The sequence below is a fragment of the Seriola aureovittata genome, chromosome 11 (assembly GCF_021018895.1).
Source record: "Seriola aureovittata isolate HTS-2021-v1 ecotype China chromosome 11, ASM2101889v1, whole genome shotgun sequence".
In the NCBI taxonomy this organism is placed as follows: domain Eukaryota; kingdom Metazoa; phylum Chordata; class Actinopteri; order Carangiformes; family Carangidae; genus Seriola; species Seriola aureovittata.
Window position 1 is genome coordinate 28,183,603 of NC_079374.1, and position 20,210 is coordinate 28,203,812.

The window sequence follows — 20,210 nt, forward strand, 5'->3', positions numbered from 1 at the left end:
CAGCTAAATGACCACTAGAGAAGCCTTTTGAGTTGTGATAAAGAGATGGAGTTTATTTGTCAACATTGACTGAAGTACAATATATTTTGGAGTTTCTGACTTGAATCTATGTAGCTTTTTTCTAAAAACATTCTTAATAAAGCAATTCAAACTTTATGTATGAATGTTAATACTATATTAAAACAATGTTTTAAGTTATGATTTACCACAACTAGCACCCCACCCTTGGGCCAGTGGTGATCGGGTCCCCGCAGAGCCCCACTGGTGGGACATCCTTTATTTTTCTGTATGGAAGGTGGCAACCCTAGTACTACAGGTATGTGTGTGAACATTCAAGTACCCAATTGATTGTGTGAATAACCACAACCTAAGCAAATATTACAACGTTACCCATTCCTTAGAACAAAACAAAGAGGTCTTTTCCAGTGTTGTTGAAGACTCCAGTGAGTTTGGTGGCTTCCTGCTGGGGTGAAGTCCTGTCTGGCTGTGTGGTCTCTGTATCGGAGAGGAGGTTAGCTGTTTTCCTCTTTGCTATTCTAACAGAGTTATCTGTTCCACGCTAACTCTGCTGTGGCTCCTGCTCAGCTGGCAGACTTTTGGCGCTGAAGATAACTTTTTTCACGCTCTGTTTAAAAGCAGAGTGAGAAAGAGTGTTGCAGTCTGCTTTGAGCAGACCTGCAGGAAAGCTGTTGTTCCAGGTAGCCCTTGTTCTGACCTGGTGCTAGGAGCCTGGTTTCTCCTTGAAGCACCAAGAGGGAAGAAAAGCTACTGCTCCTGAGCCAGCCAATGAGAGAAGAGGAAGAACAAAGAAGGAGATCGGGTTTTGTCTGGTGACACCCTGGGGGGTCACATGTCACACACTGACTAACACTGAATGATCAGTGAGGTTTCTGGGGGGAAGGTCATTCCACGGTGTGAAACAATAATACAATAATATATCCACATCAGATCAGACACAACATATTAGCCAATCTCTCCATCTGAAACTGACCTCAGTGTGTCCTGTAAACAGTGTCTCAGACGAAGAGCAGAAGAAGAGCGAAACAGAATCTGATGGAACTGGAGCAGGGTATGATGGTGTCCATTCCACTTTCTGGGACCAGAGAGAGATGAGTTGCATTCCAAATACCTTCAATCCTTCTGCACATAAGCACTTGAACCAGCTTTCTGAATCATCCTAGCTGGTCTATGGAACTTGGACAGTCCTTTATTAACATGGAAGGCCTTCCTTATTCTGACTAGGTTTCCCTCTTTGATCTTGTGTACCTCACCTCAAGTCTGTGTAGGCTTTTGACGCATTTTGTTTGGAGATGACATGCTTACGTGGCTGCTTGTCCTGCAGCACGGTTCACTTTTGTGTGCATCTTCCTTTTGAACATGCGTTCATATGGTGACACCCCTGTGGAGCTATGTGATGTTGCACGGTACCCGAGCATGAAATCCTGTACGAATGGTTTCCATGGTTTCCTCTCCTGCTTGGCAGTAAGGGGTGTCTTTATGACCTTCCTTAAGGGTCTAAACAAGGCCCAGAAAATTCTGGCCGATCAGAGCCATCCTTTGTTCAGTGAGTTCATAATGCTTCCATCCGGTCGCAGGTTCAAACTGCTAAGATGCAGTAACAATAGATTTAAGAACTCTTTTGTCCCTGCTGCTATTGGTTTCCTAAAGAACTCATTGTGATTTATATTAGATTAGATTAGATTACACAGGCACTTTTCTGTGTGTAATGTCTCTCACTGCAAGGAATTCAGTAAACTCACTTGAAGTAAACGTGTCCCATTATCACTAACAAGTTCTATAGGGTTGCCAAACTATGCAAACAATGTAGACAGAAGGTGGTGATTGTTGTGGTTGTGATTGAGGGAGTAAAGGCAAGTTCCGGCCACTTGGTCCAACAATGTCAATTCCCACTTTGCCACGGGCCATCTGGCAGTGGGACAGACTGGAGGGGGCAACATGGGTCTTGGTACTTCTTCATCTGGCAGGTCGCCCATGCACTAATGCTTTCCTGCACACATATCCATGCCAGGCCACCAGTATAACTCTCACAGCCTCTGCTTTGTATGGACAACCCCTTCATGGGTTTCATTTGCCAGGTCCAAAAGCTGTTTCCTTAAGGTCACAGGGACTACCAAAGTAGGGTTTGAGTGCCAGTAGGTACTCTGCTGTTTTGGGCCAACCCTTTTTAATCTGTGCTCTGAGGGCAATAAGCTCTGGGATCTTCTCAAATGCCACAGTGAAATCCTTGACTGAGAGAGCTTTCAGGTCTTTGTCCAACAGATCTACAAGTATAGGTTATATCACTGGCTTTGCAGTCTAATCTGATGGGAGAGAGAGTCAGCTGCATAATTTTGCACACCAGCACGATACACCACATTATATATGAAACAAAGGAATCTGGTTAACCAACGTGCAACATCCATTCCTGCACATCCAAGGCCTTATGTGGCTAATAGTGTGGTCAGGGCCAGGTGGTCTGGATGCAGTGTTAATGTGGTCCCCCATGGGAAAGTCCTCCACTTTTCTACAGCCCACACACAGGCTAATGCCTCTTCTACCACAATGGAATACTTCCATTCAGCAAGGATAAGTGAGTCTGAAGCAAAAGCAACTGTGCACTCAGTTTTATCAGGGTGCATTTGCCTCAGTATGGCCCCAAATAGCCCCAGGGCTATTCACAATGCGGGACTTGACTATATCAAAGCTTGACTGTGCAGCTGTAATCCACACAAATGTGCAATTGCAGACATTTTCTTATGGGCTCCACCAGAAAGACATAGTTTTGTAAAAACTTTGCATACCACGCCATGAGCCCCTGGAATGAGCATAGCATGGTGGCGTCACTAGGCACTGAGGCTTCTGTAATAGCGCTCTGAGGTGATCCTTATCTGGCAGAAAACCATTGGCTAAGATAGTGTGTCAAAGGAACCATAGGCTGCTTTGATTGAAGTGGCACTTTTCATTGTTGAGATTGAGGCAGGCTTTGTTTAGGGCAGCTAGCACCGCCTGCAGATTGCAGTCATAGTCCTTGTTGTCTTTGCCATAAACTATGACGTCATCCAGAAAGTTCTGGTCTCCCTAGAGGTCCTTCAAGAAAAGCCTATATAGCCTATAGGGTTGTTTGGCTCACTTAAATACACACACATTCTCACTGCACCGTTCTTTCGCCCACGGAGAAGCATCAATCCTCTCTATCACATCCATTTCCAGTAGTCTGTCCAACTCAGCGGAGACGGCTTGTATAATGGAGGTCAGTCGTTCCCCTCCGCTTGAATGGCAGGTAACTGTCAAACATCTTCATCCACATATCAACCGGAATCCAATTAGACTGGCGCAGGACAGGAACAGTGCAGCGAGAGGTACACATTCGCCATCCTCATCACCAATTTGTTGTATCCCAAGTACTTAATAAAAATATAACAAGGTTTGTGCATGAACTTAAGACTAGTTTTTTTGTTACTTCTTCTTTTCTACTTTTTATTTCCACACTATAGCATACATACCTGGCCTGGCATCATTCACAAGCCATTAAAATGCATGTAAGGACATGCAGGGTTATGGACCCACAACTGACACTTTGTTACTCTTCCCACCATCAAACTATCAAATTGATAGGAAACAGAGACAAAGGACCCTTCTCTCACAAACAGACCATGATTTTTTTTTTTAAATGTATTTTTTTTGGCTTTTTGTGCCTTTATTGATAGAGCAGTGGAGAGAGACAGGAAATGGGGAGGCAGAGAGAGGGGGAATGACATGCAGGAAAGGACTTGTCCGATGGGGGACTCGAACCGGGGCCAACTGCAGCGAGGATCTCAGCCTCTGTACATGGGGCGGATGCTCAACCAACTGAGCTATACGACACCCCACAGACCAGATATTATGCGAGAGCAACACAGAATCAAACCACAGGTCAAAAGGGTCAGCTCCAGAGGATCAATGAATGGACACCAGGCAACTGCAGAACATAGGCAAAATCTCCCGTTTGTAACATAAGACTCTGTCTAATGATGTTTGATTGTTTCTTATATAGGACAAGTAACACCAAAAGGACTGATTATCACTAAGGTGTGAATCCTGGCCTCTCTGTTCCATGCATGAACACACACACACACACCAACCCCCCTTCCTCTGTCCCTACTCTGTAGATAGTAGTTTAGTTAATAAACTCCTTTATTTACACCCAGTTGTTGTCCTGTTGTGTTCTTTTGAAGCAGAGACTGGAGATCCATTGAATCGAGAAGTCGTGGTTTCTGATATGAGATTGATACATTTATCAACAAAGTAATTCATTGTTGTCCTCCCAGAGGACTGGTGCCCCTTTCAAAGAGAGCAAATTCTAAATTATGGCGTTTACGCTACAACACTCATGCAACAACATTCTGAGGCCTACAGCGACCTCTAGCGGGTAGGGAGTAACTGAATATACAACAGATGGCTCTTAATGAAGATTTTTCCAGAATGCACCAGCAGCAGATATCACTCTAGAGTTTGCGTTGCTAACATTAGTCAATAAACCAATGGCTCTCAGATCCAGGGGCCACACTGCCGACCTCACCTGTATATGATGCTACCTCATTAAACTGCTGCAGCGCACACACATACACATTCTCACACACAGTCCTCTAGTGAGACCTGTGCTCAGAGCCCAGCACCCTGTAGCTCAAATCAGAGATCACCAGAATTGGCAGGTTCACACTGAGCAAATGTGATGGGAGTGACAGAGTCTGGAGACACCGTGGTGAACATTATGCCGCCTGCAACACTCCAGCATGACCAGTTTGGTGGTGGGTCATTGATGGTCTGGGGAGGCATATGCTTTGAGGGTCGCACAGAGCTCCAGCTCATAGCCAACGGTACCCTGACTGCTGTTAGGAACCGGGATGAAATCCTCAGAGTGATTATCAGACCTTACACTGGTGCAATGGGCCCTGGGTTCCTCCTGGTGCAGGACAATGTACAATGAGTGTGTAGGCTGTTCCTGGATGATGAAGTCATTGATGCTATTGACTGGCCCTCACGTTCCCCTGACCTAAATCCAATTGAGCACCTATGGCGTGTTATGTATTGGGGCATCCAACACCACCAAGTACCACCACGGACTGTCCAGGAGCTCTCCGATGCCCTGATCCAGGTGCGGGAGGAGATCCCCCAGGACCCCATATGCTGACTCTTGAGGACCATGCCTATCCACACTAATGAGTCACATGAGTTGCCGTAATGAAATTCACGCAAGTTGGATCAGCCTGTTTTTTACTTTGATCTACGGATTGTGTATTTTTTTGAGCAGTGTTTATTCTTCCAGCTTCCAGCTTGACATTTCTGCTCTCTGATATGTCATCAAGAAATGGTTCAGGGAAACTGTGGACAAGACCTGAAGAAAAGAAACTCTCAAGGAAAACTTTCAGACAATAGAGAGACTCCCTGTGTGTTTTGCCAAATGAGTAAATCAGCTGTTCACAACACAATGAAAATTCGGTATCAGGTGAAAACAAAGTTACTGGTGCGTATGTTTCATCTAAAATACCAGATGAGAGTTTCATATTCACTTACACTACATGCTAATTTGTTTGGGACGACCCATAATATGTTAAACAAGGAGGCGGAAATACTCGGCTTTGGCAGCCAGTGGTACAGGAGACGCTGCACAGACAGAGGGAAGACTGGATTCCACTAAATATCTGTAAACTCTGGATGTAAATGTCCTGCATTCAGTCAAAGAAGTGAAGGTGAAAAAGAGACTGACTTCTACGACTGGACAATGATCCAGATCTCAAAATCCACCATGAACCACTTTCACTATGTAGCGTACATACGTGGCCTGGCATCAGTCAAAAGCCATTAAGGAAGTTCATTATAAGGACATGCAGAGTTACGGACCCCTAACTGACACTTTGCGACTCTTTCCACCATCAAACTATCAGATTGATAGGGAACAGAGACCAAAGACCCCTCCTTCACAAACAGACCATGCTGTTAGCATGGCCGAACGACACAGAACCAGACCAAAGATCAAAGGGTCAGCTCCAGAGGATCAACCAATGGACACCAGATAACTGGAGAAGTGACATTTGGTTGTTTCTTGTATAGGACAAGTAACAACAAAAAGGACTGATTAACACTAAGGCGTGAATCCTGGCCTGTCTGTGCCATGCATGAGCACACACACACACACGCACACACACACACACACCAACCTCTCTTCCTCTGTCCCTCTCTAGATAAGAGTCATAAACTACAACCCACATTCCAATCCTGGGTAGTGACCAGCAGGACACTCCTCACAGACACAGATCAAAGGATGAATGTAAAATTAAATATCTAACTATTCTCTAACTCATGAGATGTTCCTATGTAATAGTTTAATCCCAAGCTTCTATCCCATAGAATGTTTGAAATGTAACATGTAGATTTTAAGACAAGGTCCTTCATGTGACCATACTGTCAGCACCCTTCACACAAGGTAACACACTACATGACATCCAGAATGTGCATATTATTATTGTTACAGTCGAAGAACTGCTGTGTAATCCATATGTATAGATTATTAGCTTTGGGAAATGTTTATATTGTTGTTTGATCAATTAACCACTTGTATCATAATTAATTCCAGGTTTGAAGGATGTAATATGAAATCAACACTCCTATTACTCCTCTCTGCTACTATTAGTGCAAGTAGTTTTATGTTATTCCATTTAATGTTTTGTGGTCATGGTGGAAGAAGGATGTGCGAGTTTATAAGTAAACTCTAGATTTAAATTATTCTAAAAGTTCAGTGGAAAATTACTCTCTTCTCCAAGTGGTAACACAGGAGAAGATGGGTGACGCCCATGAAACATGCGCCAGCCCCCAGGGGATAAAACAGTCGTGAACCATTCACACATTGCCAAAAACCCTATTTTTCTAAGCCAAGAAGCCAAATAGCCCCTTTTTCTAAGTCTATTTTCTAAGCCTATTCAGAAGCCAAAACCAGGCCTAAGCCTAAATCAGGACGACAAGAAGATGCGAGAAGCGAGAAACGATGCAGAAACTAGAAGCTGAGAACTTTGCTCAAAGCTCAGAGTCCCGGCTCAAAGCCCGGCTCTGTAGCCATGTAAACTCTTAGCTCTAAGCTGCTCGCCACAAACTCATGGCTCTTAGTCATTTTGCACTTTTCGCGTCTTTTATTTTTTCGTTGCCACAAGCTACAAGTAACATGATTTTTGTCTACATGCGCGATCTTTTATTTTTATAAGCCAAGTCAAGACCAACTGAACCAAAGCAACAGAAGTGCCTCAGAGTAATTTCGTAACTTTTAATCATCATCAAGTTTCCCTTTTTTTTGAAGATTTTGACAACTTTAGAGTCATCTGGTCAACGCCAGTCTCCTCTAAGTTACCCAACCAAAGTGAAGAGCATTAGAGTTTATTTCGCATCAACCCGCAAGAGACACCAGCAGATAACATCTGCACGACCTCCTGCAGAGAAGCCGAGCAGAAATCAAGAGAGCCCGAGACAGAAAGTCTCCTGGCAAACTCCACCAGAGCTGAACCGCTGAGACACCGGCAGAATCCGTCATCGTGATAACGGGACACGGCCTCCAGGAGAATCCACCTAGACCCCGCGTCTCCAGGGTTACCACGGCAACCACAGCCGCCTGGGTTCCAGCCGAGGGTCTTCAGCTACAGCGCAACTCACAGTAGGCCGGTCTTAACACTCTGCTCATGACTGGGTTGATGTCGAAATATAGCAATATTTAATCATCAAACCTAATTCTTAGATGTAGCATCATTAGCTGTATAGTCATAGTGTATAGCCATAACATATTCTCTCCCACCATTGCCAACTCATCACACTGCTCATTCATTATATTATTTTCATCTTTATGATTATTACACCTTGCATTTACTCTGTACATAGTAGTTTAGTTAAATAAACTCATTTATTTACACCCAGTTGTTGTCCTGTCGTATTCTTTTGACGTAGAGACTGGAGATCCATTGAATCGAGAAGTCATGGCTTCCGATATGAGATTGATAAATTTGGCAATGAAGTAATTCATTGTTGTCCTCCTAGAGGACTGGTGCCCCATTTCAACGAGAGTAAATCATTAAATATAGCGTTAACGCTACATATTTAATGGTGCCCCGTGTGAGGCGATTTTTAATATCACCGTCTCTACTACAAAAGAATATTTGATTCAGCTGCATATTGGCTTGGCTGCCTGTTGCTTGTTGTGTGTGAGCACTTAATGGTTAAACCTGTAACCTTGTCTGTACCTTCACGATTCAAGCTTAGCTTTAAGATTGTGAAGTTGTGTTTATAATTACGTGGACGCACGCTGATTATGAATATTGTTGATTATGAATATTGTTGATTATAAATATTGTTGAAGCGGGTTACTGCGCCGACAGTAACGCCCAGACCAGTGGTGGCTGTAGTGTAGCTCTAAGCAACTCCGCCAGAAACACTGATCAAAGTGTTGAGGCTACAGCCCGTAGCTTTAAGCTATTTGTCACAAATTGCATGCAACAGCGTGATGAAACGCTCATAGAAAGGCCTGTTGGTCGGTACCGGCTATTGCGTGTCCCAATAGTCGTTAACCCGCCCTGAGTGTGGCTAAATTTATCCGCGTGTTCCGGTGAATTTAGACCGTCTCAGACCCTCCGTGCTAACAGTCAGATTAGCTACCTGACCCGCTAGCAGCTGTAGCTGGCGCTGCCGTTACAGTAAAGAGGTTATCTCCCCCGTGTGATCAGACTCACAGCGTTTGTGTCCCGAAAAGGGTGAAAATACCCGTGTTGTGGACTGGGAGAGAATAAAGTATTTGAACTACTTGTTCGGAGTCCTTAAGCGGACCCGTGTTGAAAATATCTGTGTTGAAAAATAGCTGTTTTTGAACGTAACTTTGTTACTGTGTGAATACCCTGTGGTCTGAGTAGTAACGCAATATAATTGCGTTTGATTGCTTTAAGTCCCAGATGATTTGTGTTGCAAACAGCGGTTACTTGAAGTAATTCTGGCTATGTGAACACCCTTTTGTATAAAATGTGTTAAGGAATAAAGTGCTTGCTTGCTTGAAGTTCCAGAGAGGACTTTTGTTAAAACGTTGTGGTTACTGAACGTAACCGAACCTGGTGAACACTTTTGCGGTTGAAATTGTGCATGAAAGTGCTTGTGCTTTACTGAACGTCCCAGACCGGACTTGCAGTGATGTTACAAATTTATTCAACATAATACCCACTCGCTAAGCGCTGGAGGCCGCCGCGCCTCGCTGCTTGTTATTTGAAACTTAGCAAAGAAGTTTCTCTGTCTGCTCTCTGAGTGAAATGAATCTTTTCCCACCTGACTAACGCAGGTCTATCAGTGGGCGGTACTAAAGTCGTCAATACTGACGTCACCTCACCCCCTCTCCTTGTAAAACAAGCTGATAAAAATCTGGCGTCACCTGGTGGCCGATTTGGTTAACTGAGTTTGAGGATTTAATTATTCAAACAATGAATGTGTGCATGCAACAGATTGAAATCTAATGCTGCTAACTTTATTAATTCATAAGTTGCTACGTCAAAATCTTGCTGCTAGTTACTCACACTATTGAATTAACCCAGATTCTTAATTCTACATTTGAAGTGATTAATCTAACACACTTGTAGTTGTTAAACTTAAGGTTTTGATTCAATTGAAGCCTAATCGTTTTAAAACTGCTTGTGGTTCTAGGAATCTAGTAAGCTAACACACTAATAACAGCATTAAGGAAAACTATTTTAGACAAATAGTTTCAATATAGCTTTTCTTCTTATAGTATAAATCCCTATACTAACTCCAGATTTAGATTACATTACCAAATTCTTATCAAGTGTCAACACTATTTGAATTTGAGATTTCACATGTACTCTTATGTGTCTTCACAATATTATATCACTTCATATTAAATTGTTCTCCCCTCTTAAAGGCATTTTCCCGCATTCTAGTAAGCTACATCAGTGAACATCACAGACTGATTTTAAGTTTACTGTAAAAACTTGCCAATATCTGAGTCTTTTTGATTCTCTATTCAGTGTGACTGCCCTTTTGCCGATGCTATTCAGTCTGCAATGCTTCCAGCTTTGATACTACAGGGTGGGCTTATCCATTGGATGCTCCAATTTTGGAAGTTATTGCACCTGGATCTGTTCAATTTTGAGTTCTACCCATAAGGTGATCACTGCTCACCAGTGACATCTTAGGAGGGGGTTCCACTTTTGACAGTAACGTGGGTCTTTAACCATCCAATTTTGAGTTCTATCCCTTTGAGGTCCAACTACCTTAGAGTTACTCACTGCTGAGGAATGCTTACTGTGTGATAAGGCATTAAAGTGGCACAACTGAGACTATAGTTTTAAGAGTGGCTTTCTTTTGGTGATTGATTCTCTCCTCCAGAGTAACTTTTCCTGTCGCCTATGCACCTCAATCTGCTCCGCTCTCAGCTCTGACACTATAAGGTGATCCCTTCAATTGGAGGTTCCAATTTGACAGTTACTGTACCTGGACCTGGTCAATTTTGAGTTCCACCCACACAAGGGGTTCCAATTTTGGCACAGTAACGTGGGTCTTTATCTGTTCAACTTTGAGTTCTATCCCTTGGAGGACTAACCACCTTAGAGTTACTCACTGCTGGGGTTTGTTGATTGTAAAGCAAGGCAACTACAGGACTAGCTCCCTCTGGTGGCTACTATTATAGCTTAATACATCACTAAACAAGAACAATTTAGATTGGGTCGCCCATAACCCGTGTGGACCCTAACATTTGTGATAACTAACAGTAAAACATACACAGGCCCTATGTAGTTGTTTACAGAACAACTTGAAGGTTATATAGAACCTACTAACCACTGCTTTTAAAATTAACCTGCTTGTTCACTGTTTTCTTTCTCTCTTTCGAACTTTGACATTATAAATTAAAGTCAGTAACCAAACCACCTATATGTCTACCCCTCTCAAATCAGACATGGCAGCTTCAGCTGCATTGAAAGCTTCACGCTATGATGACTCCTTTGGAAACTTGGAGATTGCATTGGTGGATATGACTGAAGAGTTGCTACCTGACTATGCAACTAGAATCCAAAGCACTAACCCTTTGGACCTTGAACAAATAATGTCAGCACTCGTAGACGAGTCCCTGACTAAGCTACCAAAAGACATGGCACTAACCAAAAGGTTAGGTAGCCTGGCTGTTGTGTTAACTGCACAGCTCAGACATGCACACCATCGGTTAGAATGGGCAGGAAATAAGCTGAAGTCCTGCACCCAACAAAATTCACAACTAATAGGAGAAAACCAACTCCTTCAACAACAGCTTGAACAATCAGAACAGTTTTTAACACAGACTGAAACGCATATCAATGAGCTAAAAGCTCAGAACAGAGCCTATGACCTGCATCTTGATGCTCAACAAAAGCAGACCCAAAAGATGCAAGAACAGTTAACTGAGGCTAGAGACAAACTCTCACAGGCCTACCATCAGCAAGAAATTAAAGAAAGGGAACTGGTAGCCGTTAGAAGAGAAATGCAATATTCTCTTAAGATGGACCAAACCCGACAACCATACCTGAGTGAAACTTTCCAAGAGGAAAGAAAAGACGAGCCACCTAATAGGGGAGTTCAAGGAGGCGTGTCTCCTCACCTCTTCTCGCCTCTTAAGCCGGACCCCTTCGGGGCCAGCAGAACTCCTCTGGATTTGACTAGAGTGATTCCTCCTTCGAGTTCTTATCTATCTTCAGGCACCCACACATCACAGGGTCCTTCAGATCGAGAACTAGATAAGATTGCTCGCAATATATCACACTTTGAACCCAGTCCTGATTGTTCTCATGACATCACCACCTACTTGAAGGACATCGACTTTTACTTGCGAAGGCTCCCAAATGCTACTGCTGATGACAGGATGTACCTGATCAAGGTGACATCTAGTCATGAGGTCAGCAGATTCATTGAGCGCCAACCGAACCATGTCAGAATGAACTATGACCTGCTCTGCCACGCATTAGAACAGGAGTTCTCTGACCATACTTCACCAGCTGGCTTGACCGCTGCTATAACAGTTAAGCAGGGAAGACAAGAACCTCCCCAGCAATACTACTATCGCCTTCTTCAGGCATACTTTGGCTCTAGAAACGAACAAGGGATGGAGGAAGACTTGAACTTCAAAACCCTCTTCGTCCAAAACCTCCATCCTGGTACCAGTCGTCATCTTGGTGTCTTGGCAAACCCATGCACCTCAACCAGCCAACGGCTAAGAGAACTCGCCTCGCTTGGATTTGCAAAACAAATGCAATCCCACACTAAACAGGCAGAGCCTGCTAACATTTTTAGCCTCAGCACAAAATCTTTGCCCAGGGAGCTAGAAGGAGCTCCTGGTGCTACACTGCATGGCTCAGGCGCACGCCCTTCCAAAACTTACTGGCCTGCTAAGCAGCAGAAACATTTTCTGCCCCAACCAACTTATGGGGACCATAAGTCTTCCAGACCACATTGGTCTGACAAAGGTCAGAGACACTCAAGATTTAAGTCAAACTTTTGCGCCTCAAATCCCCACCGAAGCAGGTTCCCACCTAACCAATGGGAAAACCGTAAGGCTTTTGAGTATAAGGGACAGAAAAGGCAAAACCAAACCAAACTCCATCAGCATCAATCTGATGAGAACATGAACAAAGGCAAAAGCAAACGATCCTTTCAGCAGAAGACCAACAAAGCTGAAATTAAAACTAAAACATCTAGTCTTAGCCAAGAAGACCTAAGAACTATCAAGCGTCTTTTCAGTGACTGGCTTAAGGAAGAAAGCAAGAAAGCTGATCTCTTCCCAGTCACATTGGTAGCACCAAAGGCTACATTTCAACACAGTCTCTCAAACCAGCCCATCGAGGTGGTTGAAGAACTTTACCATGGCCCCAGTGGACCAGAGTCTGCTCTGCTCCAGAGCCAGAACTCAGAAGTCCGAAATAAATCAGAACAGGGGGGTGAAAACTCAATCCCTCCCAACGCAGTCTCGGTGGCAAAACTGGACTTAGAAGACAAGTCCTTTAAAAGGGACGTGTCAGCTGTCCAACTTGAACCACCCGTCCAACAATTCTTAGGCCCCCTTAGTGAGAAAGGTGTTATGCGAAAACCACACCTGTCTATAACACTTGAAGACGCAATTGTACATGATGCACTCCTTGACACAGCAGCAGATGTCACTCTGATGTCATCAGCACTGTTCAGTAAGCTGCAAATGATAACATGCCTGTCAAACAAGGAGTTGAAACTTCAATCTTGTTCCTTGGATGTGCAACCGTATGCCCCCACCAGTGCAACACTGACAGCAATGTCAATGATACAACTGACTATTGGACCAATGAGCCTGGTCCATCCAGTATACGTGTCTCCTCTTGATGCCATTCCTTTCCTCATTGGCAAAGACCTCCTAAACCGACTCAAACCTTTGATCGACTTGAAACGCTTGAAAATCTGGGCACAAGTCTCCCAGCCTCTTCCTGTCTCTTTTCCCCTAAACACTACAGCTCGGTGCTGTGCTCTTGAGGTCAAAGAGACCAAAACACTGACTCAACATGTCCCATCTGACCAACCGACTGACGTTTCGACCAAACATGGCGCTTTGGAGGGTACATCTAGGACATCCACCCTGGGGTCTCCACCTGACCCCTACTTTTGTTCCCACCCTCCCACCCCTGATTTCTGCGCTGTCACTCAACCTCAGACAGCTGCTGCGCCTTCTATATGTCTTAATGGCTCAACTACCGTTGCTGCCACGCCCACTTTCTTTGGTTCCTGCCATGGGGTCCATGCTTCTGAGTCGCTCACTTCTCCTATGCTCGTGGTGACTCAAAACCACAGGGGGGTGATGCCAATTCAGACGCACAAATCACCATGTGCAAGACACAGAAGAACCAAGGCCATTTCTGCTCTCGCCCAGAAACACCTGGAAAAAAGCATAAGAAATCCCAGGGCCTATTATGACCAAAAAGCTTCCCATGACAAACTCCAAGTGGGGGACACATGGCTGTATCACGCTCTCACTCAAACAGCTGAAAAAGCCAGTTCAAGCACAGGAAGACTTACCTGTAAGTCCTGTCCCCACTGCTCAAGTCCCCACATGTTCCCAGATGAACTGTCTGTTGTGCACCACGACAAGACCAGCAAAACTCAGGAAAAGCTAACTCCCAAATGTCTCAACTGCACACAGTGCAAACCACACAAAGCCCTCATGAGACTCTTCTGGGACAATCTTGTCCCAATTAGGTCATAAATACTAACAAAATCTGTAATCTATTACTAGTAGTTGAGGTTTGACAACCGCTCACTACATGCTTTATGACAATTTTAGAATCAGACTATGAGCTACAGTGCACACTTGAAACATCCTAAGGTGCCAGGTTCGAGTATAAACAGTTAATCTTTAGTATTGGTTGTGTTGAAAAGAGCTGGTGTTGTGTCTTCAGTCAAATCCACCTTTCACAATCCTCTCTGCCATTTAAACGTATGGTATTTGTCGACTGCGTAAAATGTGTACAAGTGGGGGTGATTCACCAGGCTGCAAATACACTTATAAGATCCTGCTCAAGACCACAGGTGCAGTGGACACACTGCTATGCCGCTATCAGTACTATAGGTTTTCTATGCTCACACACGACTGGTAACCGTGCTATTGCCTGCTATGCTTTGGGATACTGGTCCCACAATTTGACATGTTTACCTAAACATATTTTTCCCTCTTTCCCAGTGCAAGACACCTTAGTCAGTACCACAACAGACTGAGTTGGTGTAAATAATGTAATAAATGTTAGATAACACTGTATGACTAGTTAACCCCTGAGAAACTAGGTCCAATTAGTTTTAGCAACATAGTAACCTCTAGAGGTTCCCCGTTTTTTTCCCTCTCAGGTATATACATCAACTGTATAACACCATGTACATTTATTTAGTTGTTGTTTTTATTATGTTCCCTAGTAAGATATAGGCCCTTTTGTTTAACTGCTAACCTAGCCGCCATAACAAAAGGTAACTCTCTTCAAGGAATAAGAGATAATGATCCAACCTTAAACTTTGCCTAGATTATAGAATAGCTACACAGTTCATAGTTGTTTTCATTTAAAAAAAAAAAAAAAAAAAAAAAAAAAAAAAAAAAAAAAAAAAAAAAGACATCAACTCTGATCATGATAGCAGTTGTTATGTGCCATGTTCCTGATGCCACCGATGTCCTCGATTCGGCGGTCCAACGGTCCCTGGACAGCGACCATTGGACCGAGTGGGGGATATGTAGCGTACATACGTGGCCTGGCATCAGTCAAAAGCCATTAAGGAAGTTCATTATAAGGACATGCAGAGTTACGGACCCCTAACTGACACTTTGCGACTCTTTCCACCATCAAACTATCAGATTGATAGGGAACAGAGACCAAAGACCCCTCCTTCACAAACAGACCATGCTGTTAGCATGGCCGAACGACACAGAACCAGACCAAAGATCAAAGGGTCAGCTCCAGAGGATCAACCAATGGACACCAGATAACTGGAGAAGTGACATTTGGTTGTTTCTTGTATAGGACAAGTAACAACAAAAAGGACTGATTAACACTAAGGCGTGAATCCTGGCCTGTCTGTGCCATGCATGAGCACACACACACACACGCACACACACACACACACCAACCTCTCTTCCTCTGTCCCTCTCTAGATAAGAGTCATAAACTACAACCCACATTCCAATCCTGGGTAGTGACCAGCAGGACACTCCTCACAGACACAGATCAAAGGATGAATGTAAAATTAAATATCTAACTATTCTCTAACTCATGAGATGTTCCTATGTAATAGTTTAATCCCAAACTTCTATCCCATAGAATGTTTGAAATGTAACATGTAGATTTTAAGACAAGGTCCTTCATGTGACCATACTGTCAGCACCCTTCACACAAGGTAACACACTACATGACATCCAGAATGTGCATATTATTATTGTTACAGTCGAAGAACTGCTGTGTAATCCATATGTATAGATTATTAGCTTTGGGAAATGTTTATATTGTTGTTTGATCAATTAACCACTTGTATCATAATTAATTCCAGGTTTGAAGGATGTAATATGAAATCAACACTCCTATTACTCCTCTCTGCTACTATTAGTGCAAGTAGTTTTATGTTATTCCATTTAATGTTTTGTGGTCATGGTGGAAGAAGGATGTGCGAGTTTATAAGTAAACTCTAGATTTAAATTATTCTAAAAGTTCAGTGGAAAATTACTCTCTTCTCCAAGTGGTAACACAGGAGAAGATGGGTGACGCCCATGAAACATGCGCCAGCCCCCAGGGGATAAAACAGTCGTGAACCATTCACACATTGCCAAAAACCCTATTTTTCTAAGCCAAGAAGCCAAATAGCCCCTTTTTCTAAGTCTATTTTCTAAGCCTATTCAGAAGCCAAAACCAGGCCTAAGCCTAAATCAGGACGACAAGAAGATGCGAGAAGCGAGAAACGATGCAGAAACTAGAAGCTGAGAACTTTGCTCAAAGCTCAGAGTCCCGGCTCAAAGCCCGGCTCTGTAGCCATGTAAACTCTTAGCTCTAAGCTGCTCGCCACAAACTCATGGCTCTTAGTCATTTTGCACTTTTCGCGTCTTTTATTTTTTCGTTGCCACAAGCTACAAGTAACATGATTTTTGTCTACATGCGCGATCTTTTATTTTTATAAGCCAAGTCAAGACCAACTGAACCAAAGCAACAGAAGTGCCTCAGAGTAATTTCGTAACTTTTAATCATCATCAAGTTTCCCTTTTTTTTGAAGATTTTGACAACTTTAGAGTCACCTGGTCAACGCCAGTCTCCTCTAAGTTACCCAACCAAAGTGAAGAGCATTAGAGTTTATTTCGCATCAACCCGCAAGAGACACCAGCAGATAACATCTGCACGACCTCCTGCAGAGAAGCCGAGCAGAAATCAAGAGAGCCCGAGACAGAAAGTCTCCTGGCAAACTCCACCAGAGCTGAACCGCTGAGACACCGGCAGAATCCGTCATCGTGATAACGGGACACGGCCTCCAGGAGAATCCACCTAGACCCCGCGTCTCCAGGGTTACCACGGCAACCACAGCCGCCTGGGTTCCAGCCGAGGGTCTTCAGCTACAGCGCAACTCACAGTAGGCCGGTCTTAACACTCTGCTCATGACTGGGTTGATGTCGAAATATAGCAATATTTAATCATCAAACCTAATTCTTAGATGTAGCATCATTAGCTGTATAGTCATAGTGTATAGCCATAACATATTCTCTCCCACCATTGCCAACTCATCACACTGCTCATTCATTATATTATTTTCATCTTTATGATTATTACACCTTGCATTTACTCTGTACATAGTAGTTTAGTTAAATAAACTCATTTATTTACACCCAGTTGTTGTCCTGTCGTATTCTTTTGACGTAGAGACTGGAGATCCATTGAATCGAGAAGTCATGGCTTCCGATATGAGATTGATAAATTTGGCAATGAAGTAATTCATTGTTGTCCTCCTAGAGGACTGGTGCCCCATTTCAACGAGAGTAAATCATTAAATATAGCGTTAACGCTACAACTATTTATGGAATCGATGTACAGTCTGAGCTCTTTGAGTGTGATGTGAATAGCAGTGTGTGTCACTCACTGTAGAAGCAGCCATACACCTCCACTCTCAGGCCAAGCCAGCCACTCGGGTTCCAGTCCAGAGGGATGAAGCGCAGGAAACGGGTTTTCACTGAGTGGGACAGCTTGTTCTGGACAGCAGCCTCTGAATTCATGTTCCCCACGAACCTCTGCATGAACAGACAGAGAGATGGTAATAATTTGCCAAAACAAATGTACAAAGTTTCCAGTGAAGCAATAGAAATGACCTCCGATATGAAGAAAACCTCCATTGGGAAATAAAAAAGCTTTGACAGGGCAAGTCCACCTGAAATGTCTTTCGCCTCTCCTTGAACATACGAATTTATCTCTTAGAACAATCATGTGGTGCACAAATATGAGAATATGCAGTCCACCACAGTGAGGAACACATGGGGAAATAATAGATGTTACAACTGTAGCAGAAACTGGTACAGGCAACACCTTCATTTCAAAAAAAGGAGTTAACAGACTTTAGAGCGAACAAGTCCTCCAAGTTGAAAGACAAAATACTTGACTGGTCTAATCATCATATGGATCACAGCAGGCCTCATCAACTGATATGTGAGTAGACATGTTCTTACTTTATGCACAAAAAATTACTGTCAGATTCATGACACATGCACCAGTCAGTTTTGATCTTTCTATCATGGGTATGTTAGTGAATCATAATCTTTCTAGATTGACAATGGCCATGTCTCATTTCTCTTTATAAAGGACATACCCACAGGTGTATCATGGAGAAAGTGCTGAAGTTGTAATGTAAAAGAAATAATGTTCTTATAGGTCATATTTTTTTATTCTTTACATTTCTTCTCTTTTCACCTCCTGACAACATGGTGACCCTTGTTTTTTTATTCTCAAGTCTATGGTTCTCAATAAAACATAAATAAATAAAATTGTTATCTCTCTATAAGAGTTGCTAGCATGTATTTCATGTGTGACCTTTCCCTCCACACACCTTAACCCATCAACCTCCATGTTTTCATAAAACATTACTGAGATTTAATTGTTGGGTCCGGTAAGAGCATGTGTGGTTATTAACTAAAAATTCTGAATATCACTGAAAAGTCATTGATTTACAACTTTAAATTCTTAACCAGTATTATTATGGTAATTAATATTGATTGATAATGCGGGGCACCACACGGAAACCGGGAAGAATAACCAAACCAGTTTATAGTCTCATAACCTTAATAATTCACTCCGAGTAATGGGTCTCTGGGGTCAGGGACCGGAAGTATCTAATGAAGGATTAAGTTCGAGGTCAGACCCTCTCAATCAGTCACGGACCACAATAAACAAACAAAATAATGACCAAAAAGGTTTCTCTTTAAACTACGATAATATTTATTAAAATCTCCACAACAATTAACAAAGTTAACCAGTCTTGATTTATCACACTATACTACCATCCATCAACTAACTACACATGTAAAGAATAACAGCTATACAATCAAAAATGAGGTGTATGTTGTAACAGTCAGAGTCTAAACGTGCTTACTGCAATACCGAATAACGCCACAAGGTGGAGTTACGTCCATTTTGTGACACAGTGTATACGCAGCGGCCTTCTTGTCTGCCATGTTCTTGACCTCCAGACTTCCACAACGAAAGACACGCACTAAGATTCTCTGTAACACGAAGGTGACGGTTAATCTGTCTACATATTACCGCTCATGTATGAACTGTGAATGTAGCGCCGTGGAGACCTGGCATAATATGGTCTATGTTGAATTCTAGAATATTATTAATAAAAATACCGTGTGGAAATCCCTACTTCGTTGTCTGTCGACTGACTGAGCTAACGGCTAAACCTGCTAATCTCTCCGCCTACACCTTCTCACGTTACAAGTGGTGCCCGACCATCATTCTCTGGACCTCGCTTCAACCCGCTTCTACCAGCGTTTTGCCATAATCCACAACCTATCAACCCCTTTCATTCTTGGAATGGATTTCATGATCAGAGCCTCAATAACCATCCATATCCCCTCCAGAACTGTATTCATGGATGACATTCCTTGTCCTGTGGTGGATGAGGATGAGGACTGTGCAGTTGAGCCATTCACCGAAAGAGGAATCATCATGTCCCTCGACATCCTACAATCCTCTCTCATGACAAAAGTCGCAGAGGCAAACCTGGAGGAAGGACAGAAAGCGGACATGTTCAGTCTTCTCTCTCAATTTGACGACATGTTTGATGGTCACCTTGGACACACTTCTCTGACTGAACACACAATCGATACAGGAGACGCAAAGCCTTCAAATCTCCCCCCATATCGTACTTCCCAGCAAAAAAACGCGTCATCGAGGAGCAAGTACAACAGATGTTGCAGGATGACATCATTGAGCCATCCACTAGCCCATGGGCCGCCCCAGTTGTGATTGTAAACAGGCCCTGTGCTGACCCTAGGTTCTGTGTGGACTTTAGAGGAGTGAACCAGGTCACACAAAAAGACTCATACCCCTTGCCACGTATTGATGAGTCACTGGACTTTCTTGAGAGAGGGCGGTTCATCACAACACTGGACTTGGCTCGAGGATACTGGCAGGTGGCAGTTG

At 43.3% G+C, this 20,210-nt stretch overlaps 1 protein-coding gene across 1 annotated transcript in view; it reads right to left on the reverse strand.

Annotated features, from left to right (window-relative positions):
* The window catches only part of LOC130177688 (contactin-associated protein-like 5), a 218,462-nt gene that overhangs the window by 117,434 nt on the left and 80,818 nt on the right, over positions 1 to 20,210 (reverse strand). The window contains exon 5 of the mRNA XM_056389607.1: positions 17,653 to 17,800. Coding sequence (XP_056245582.1) covers positions 17,653 to 17,800 — 148 coding nt within the window. The remainder of the gene's footprint in view (positions 1 to 17,652; positions 17,801 to 20,210) is intronic.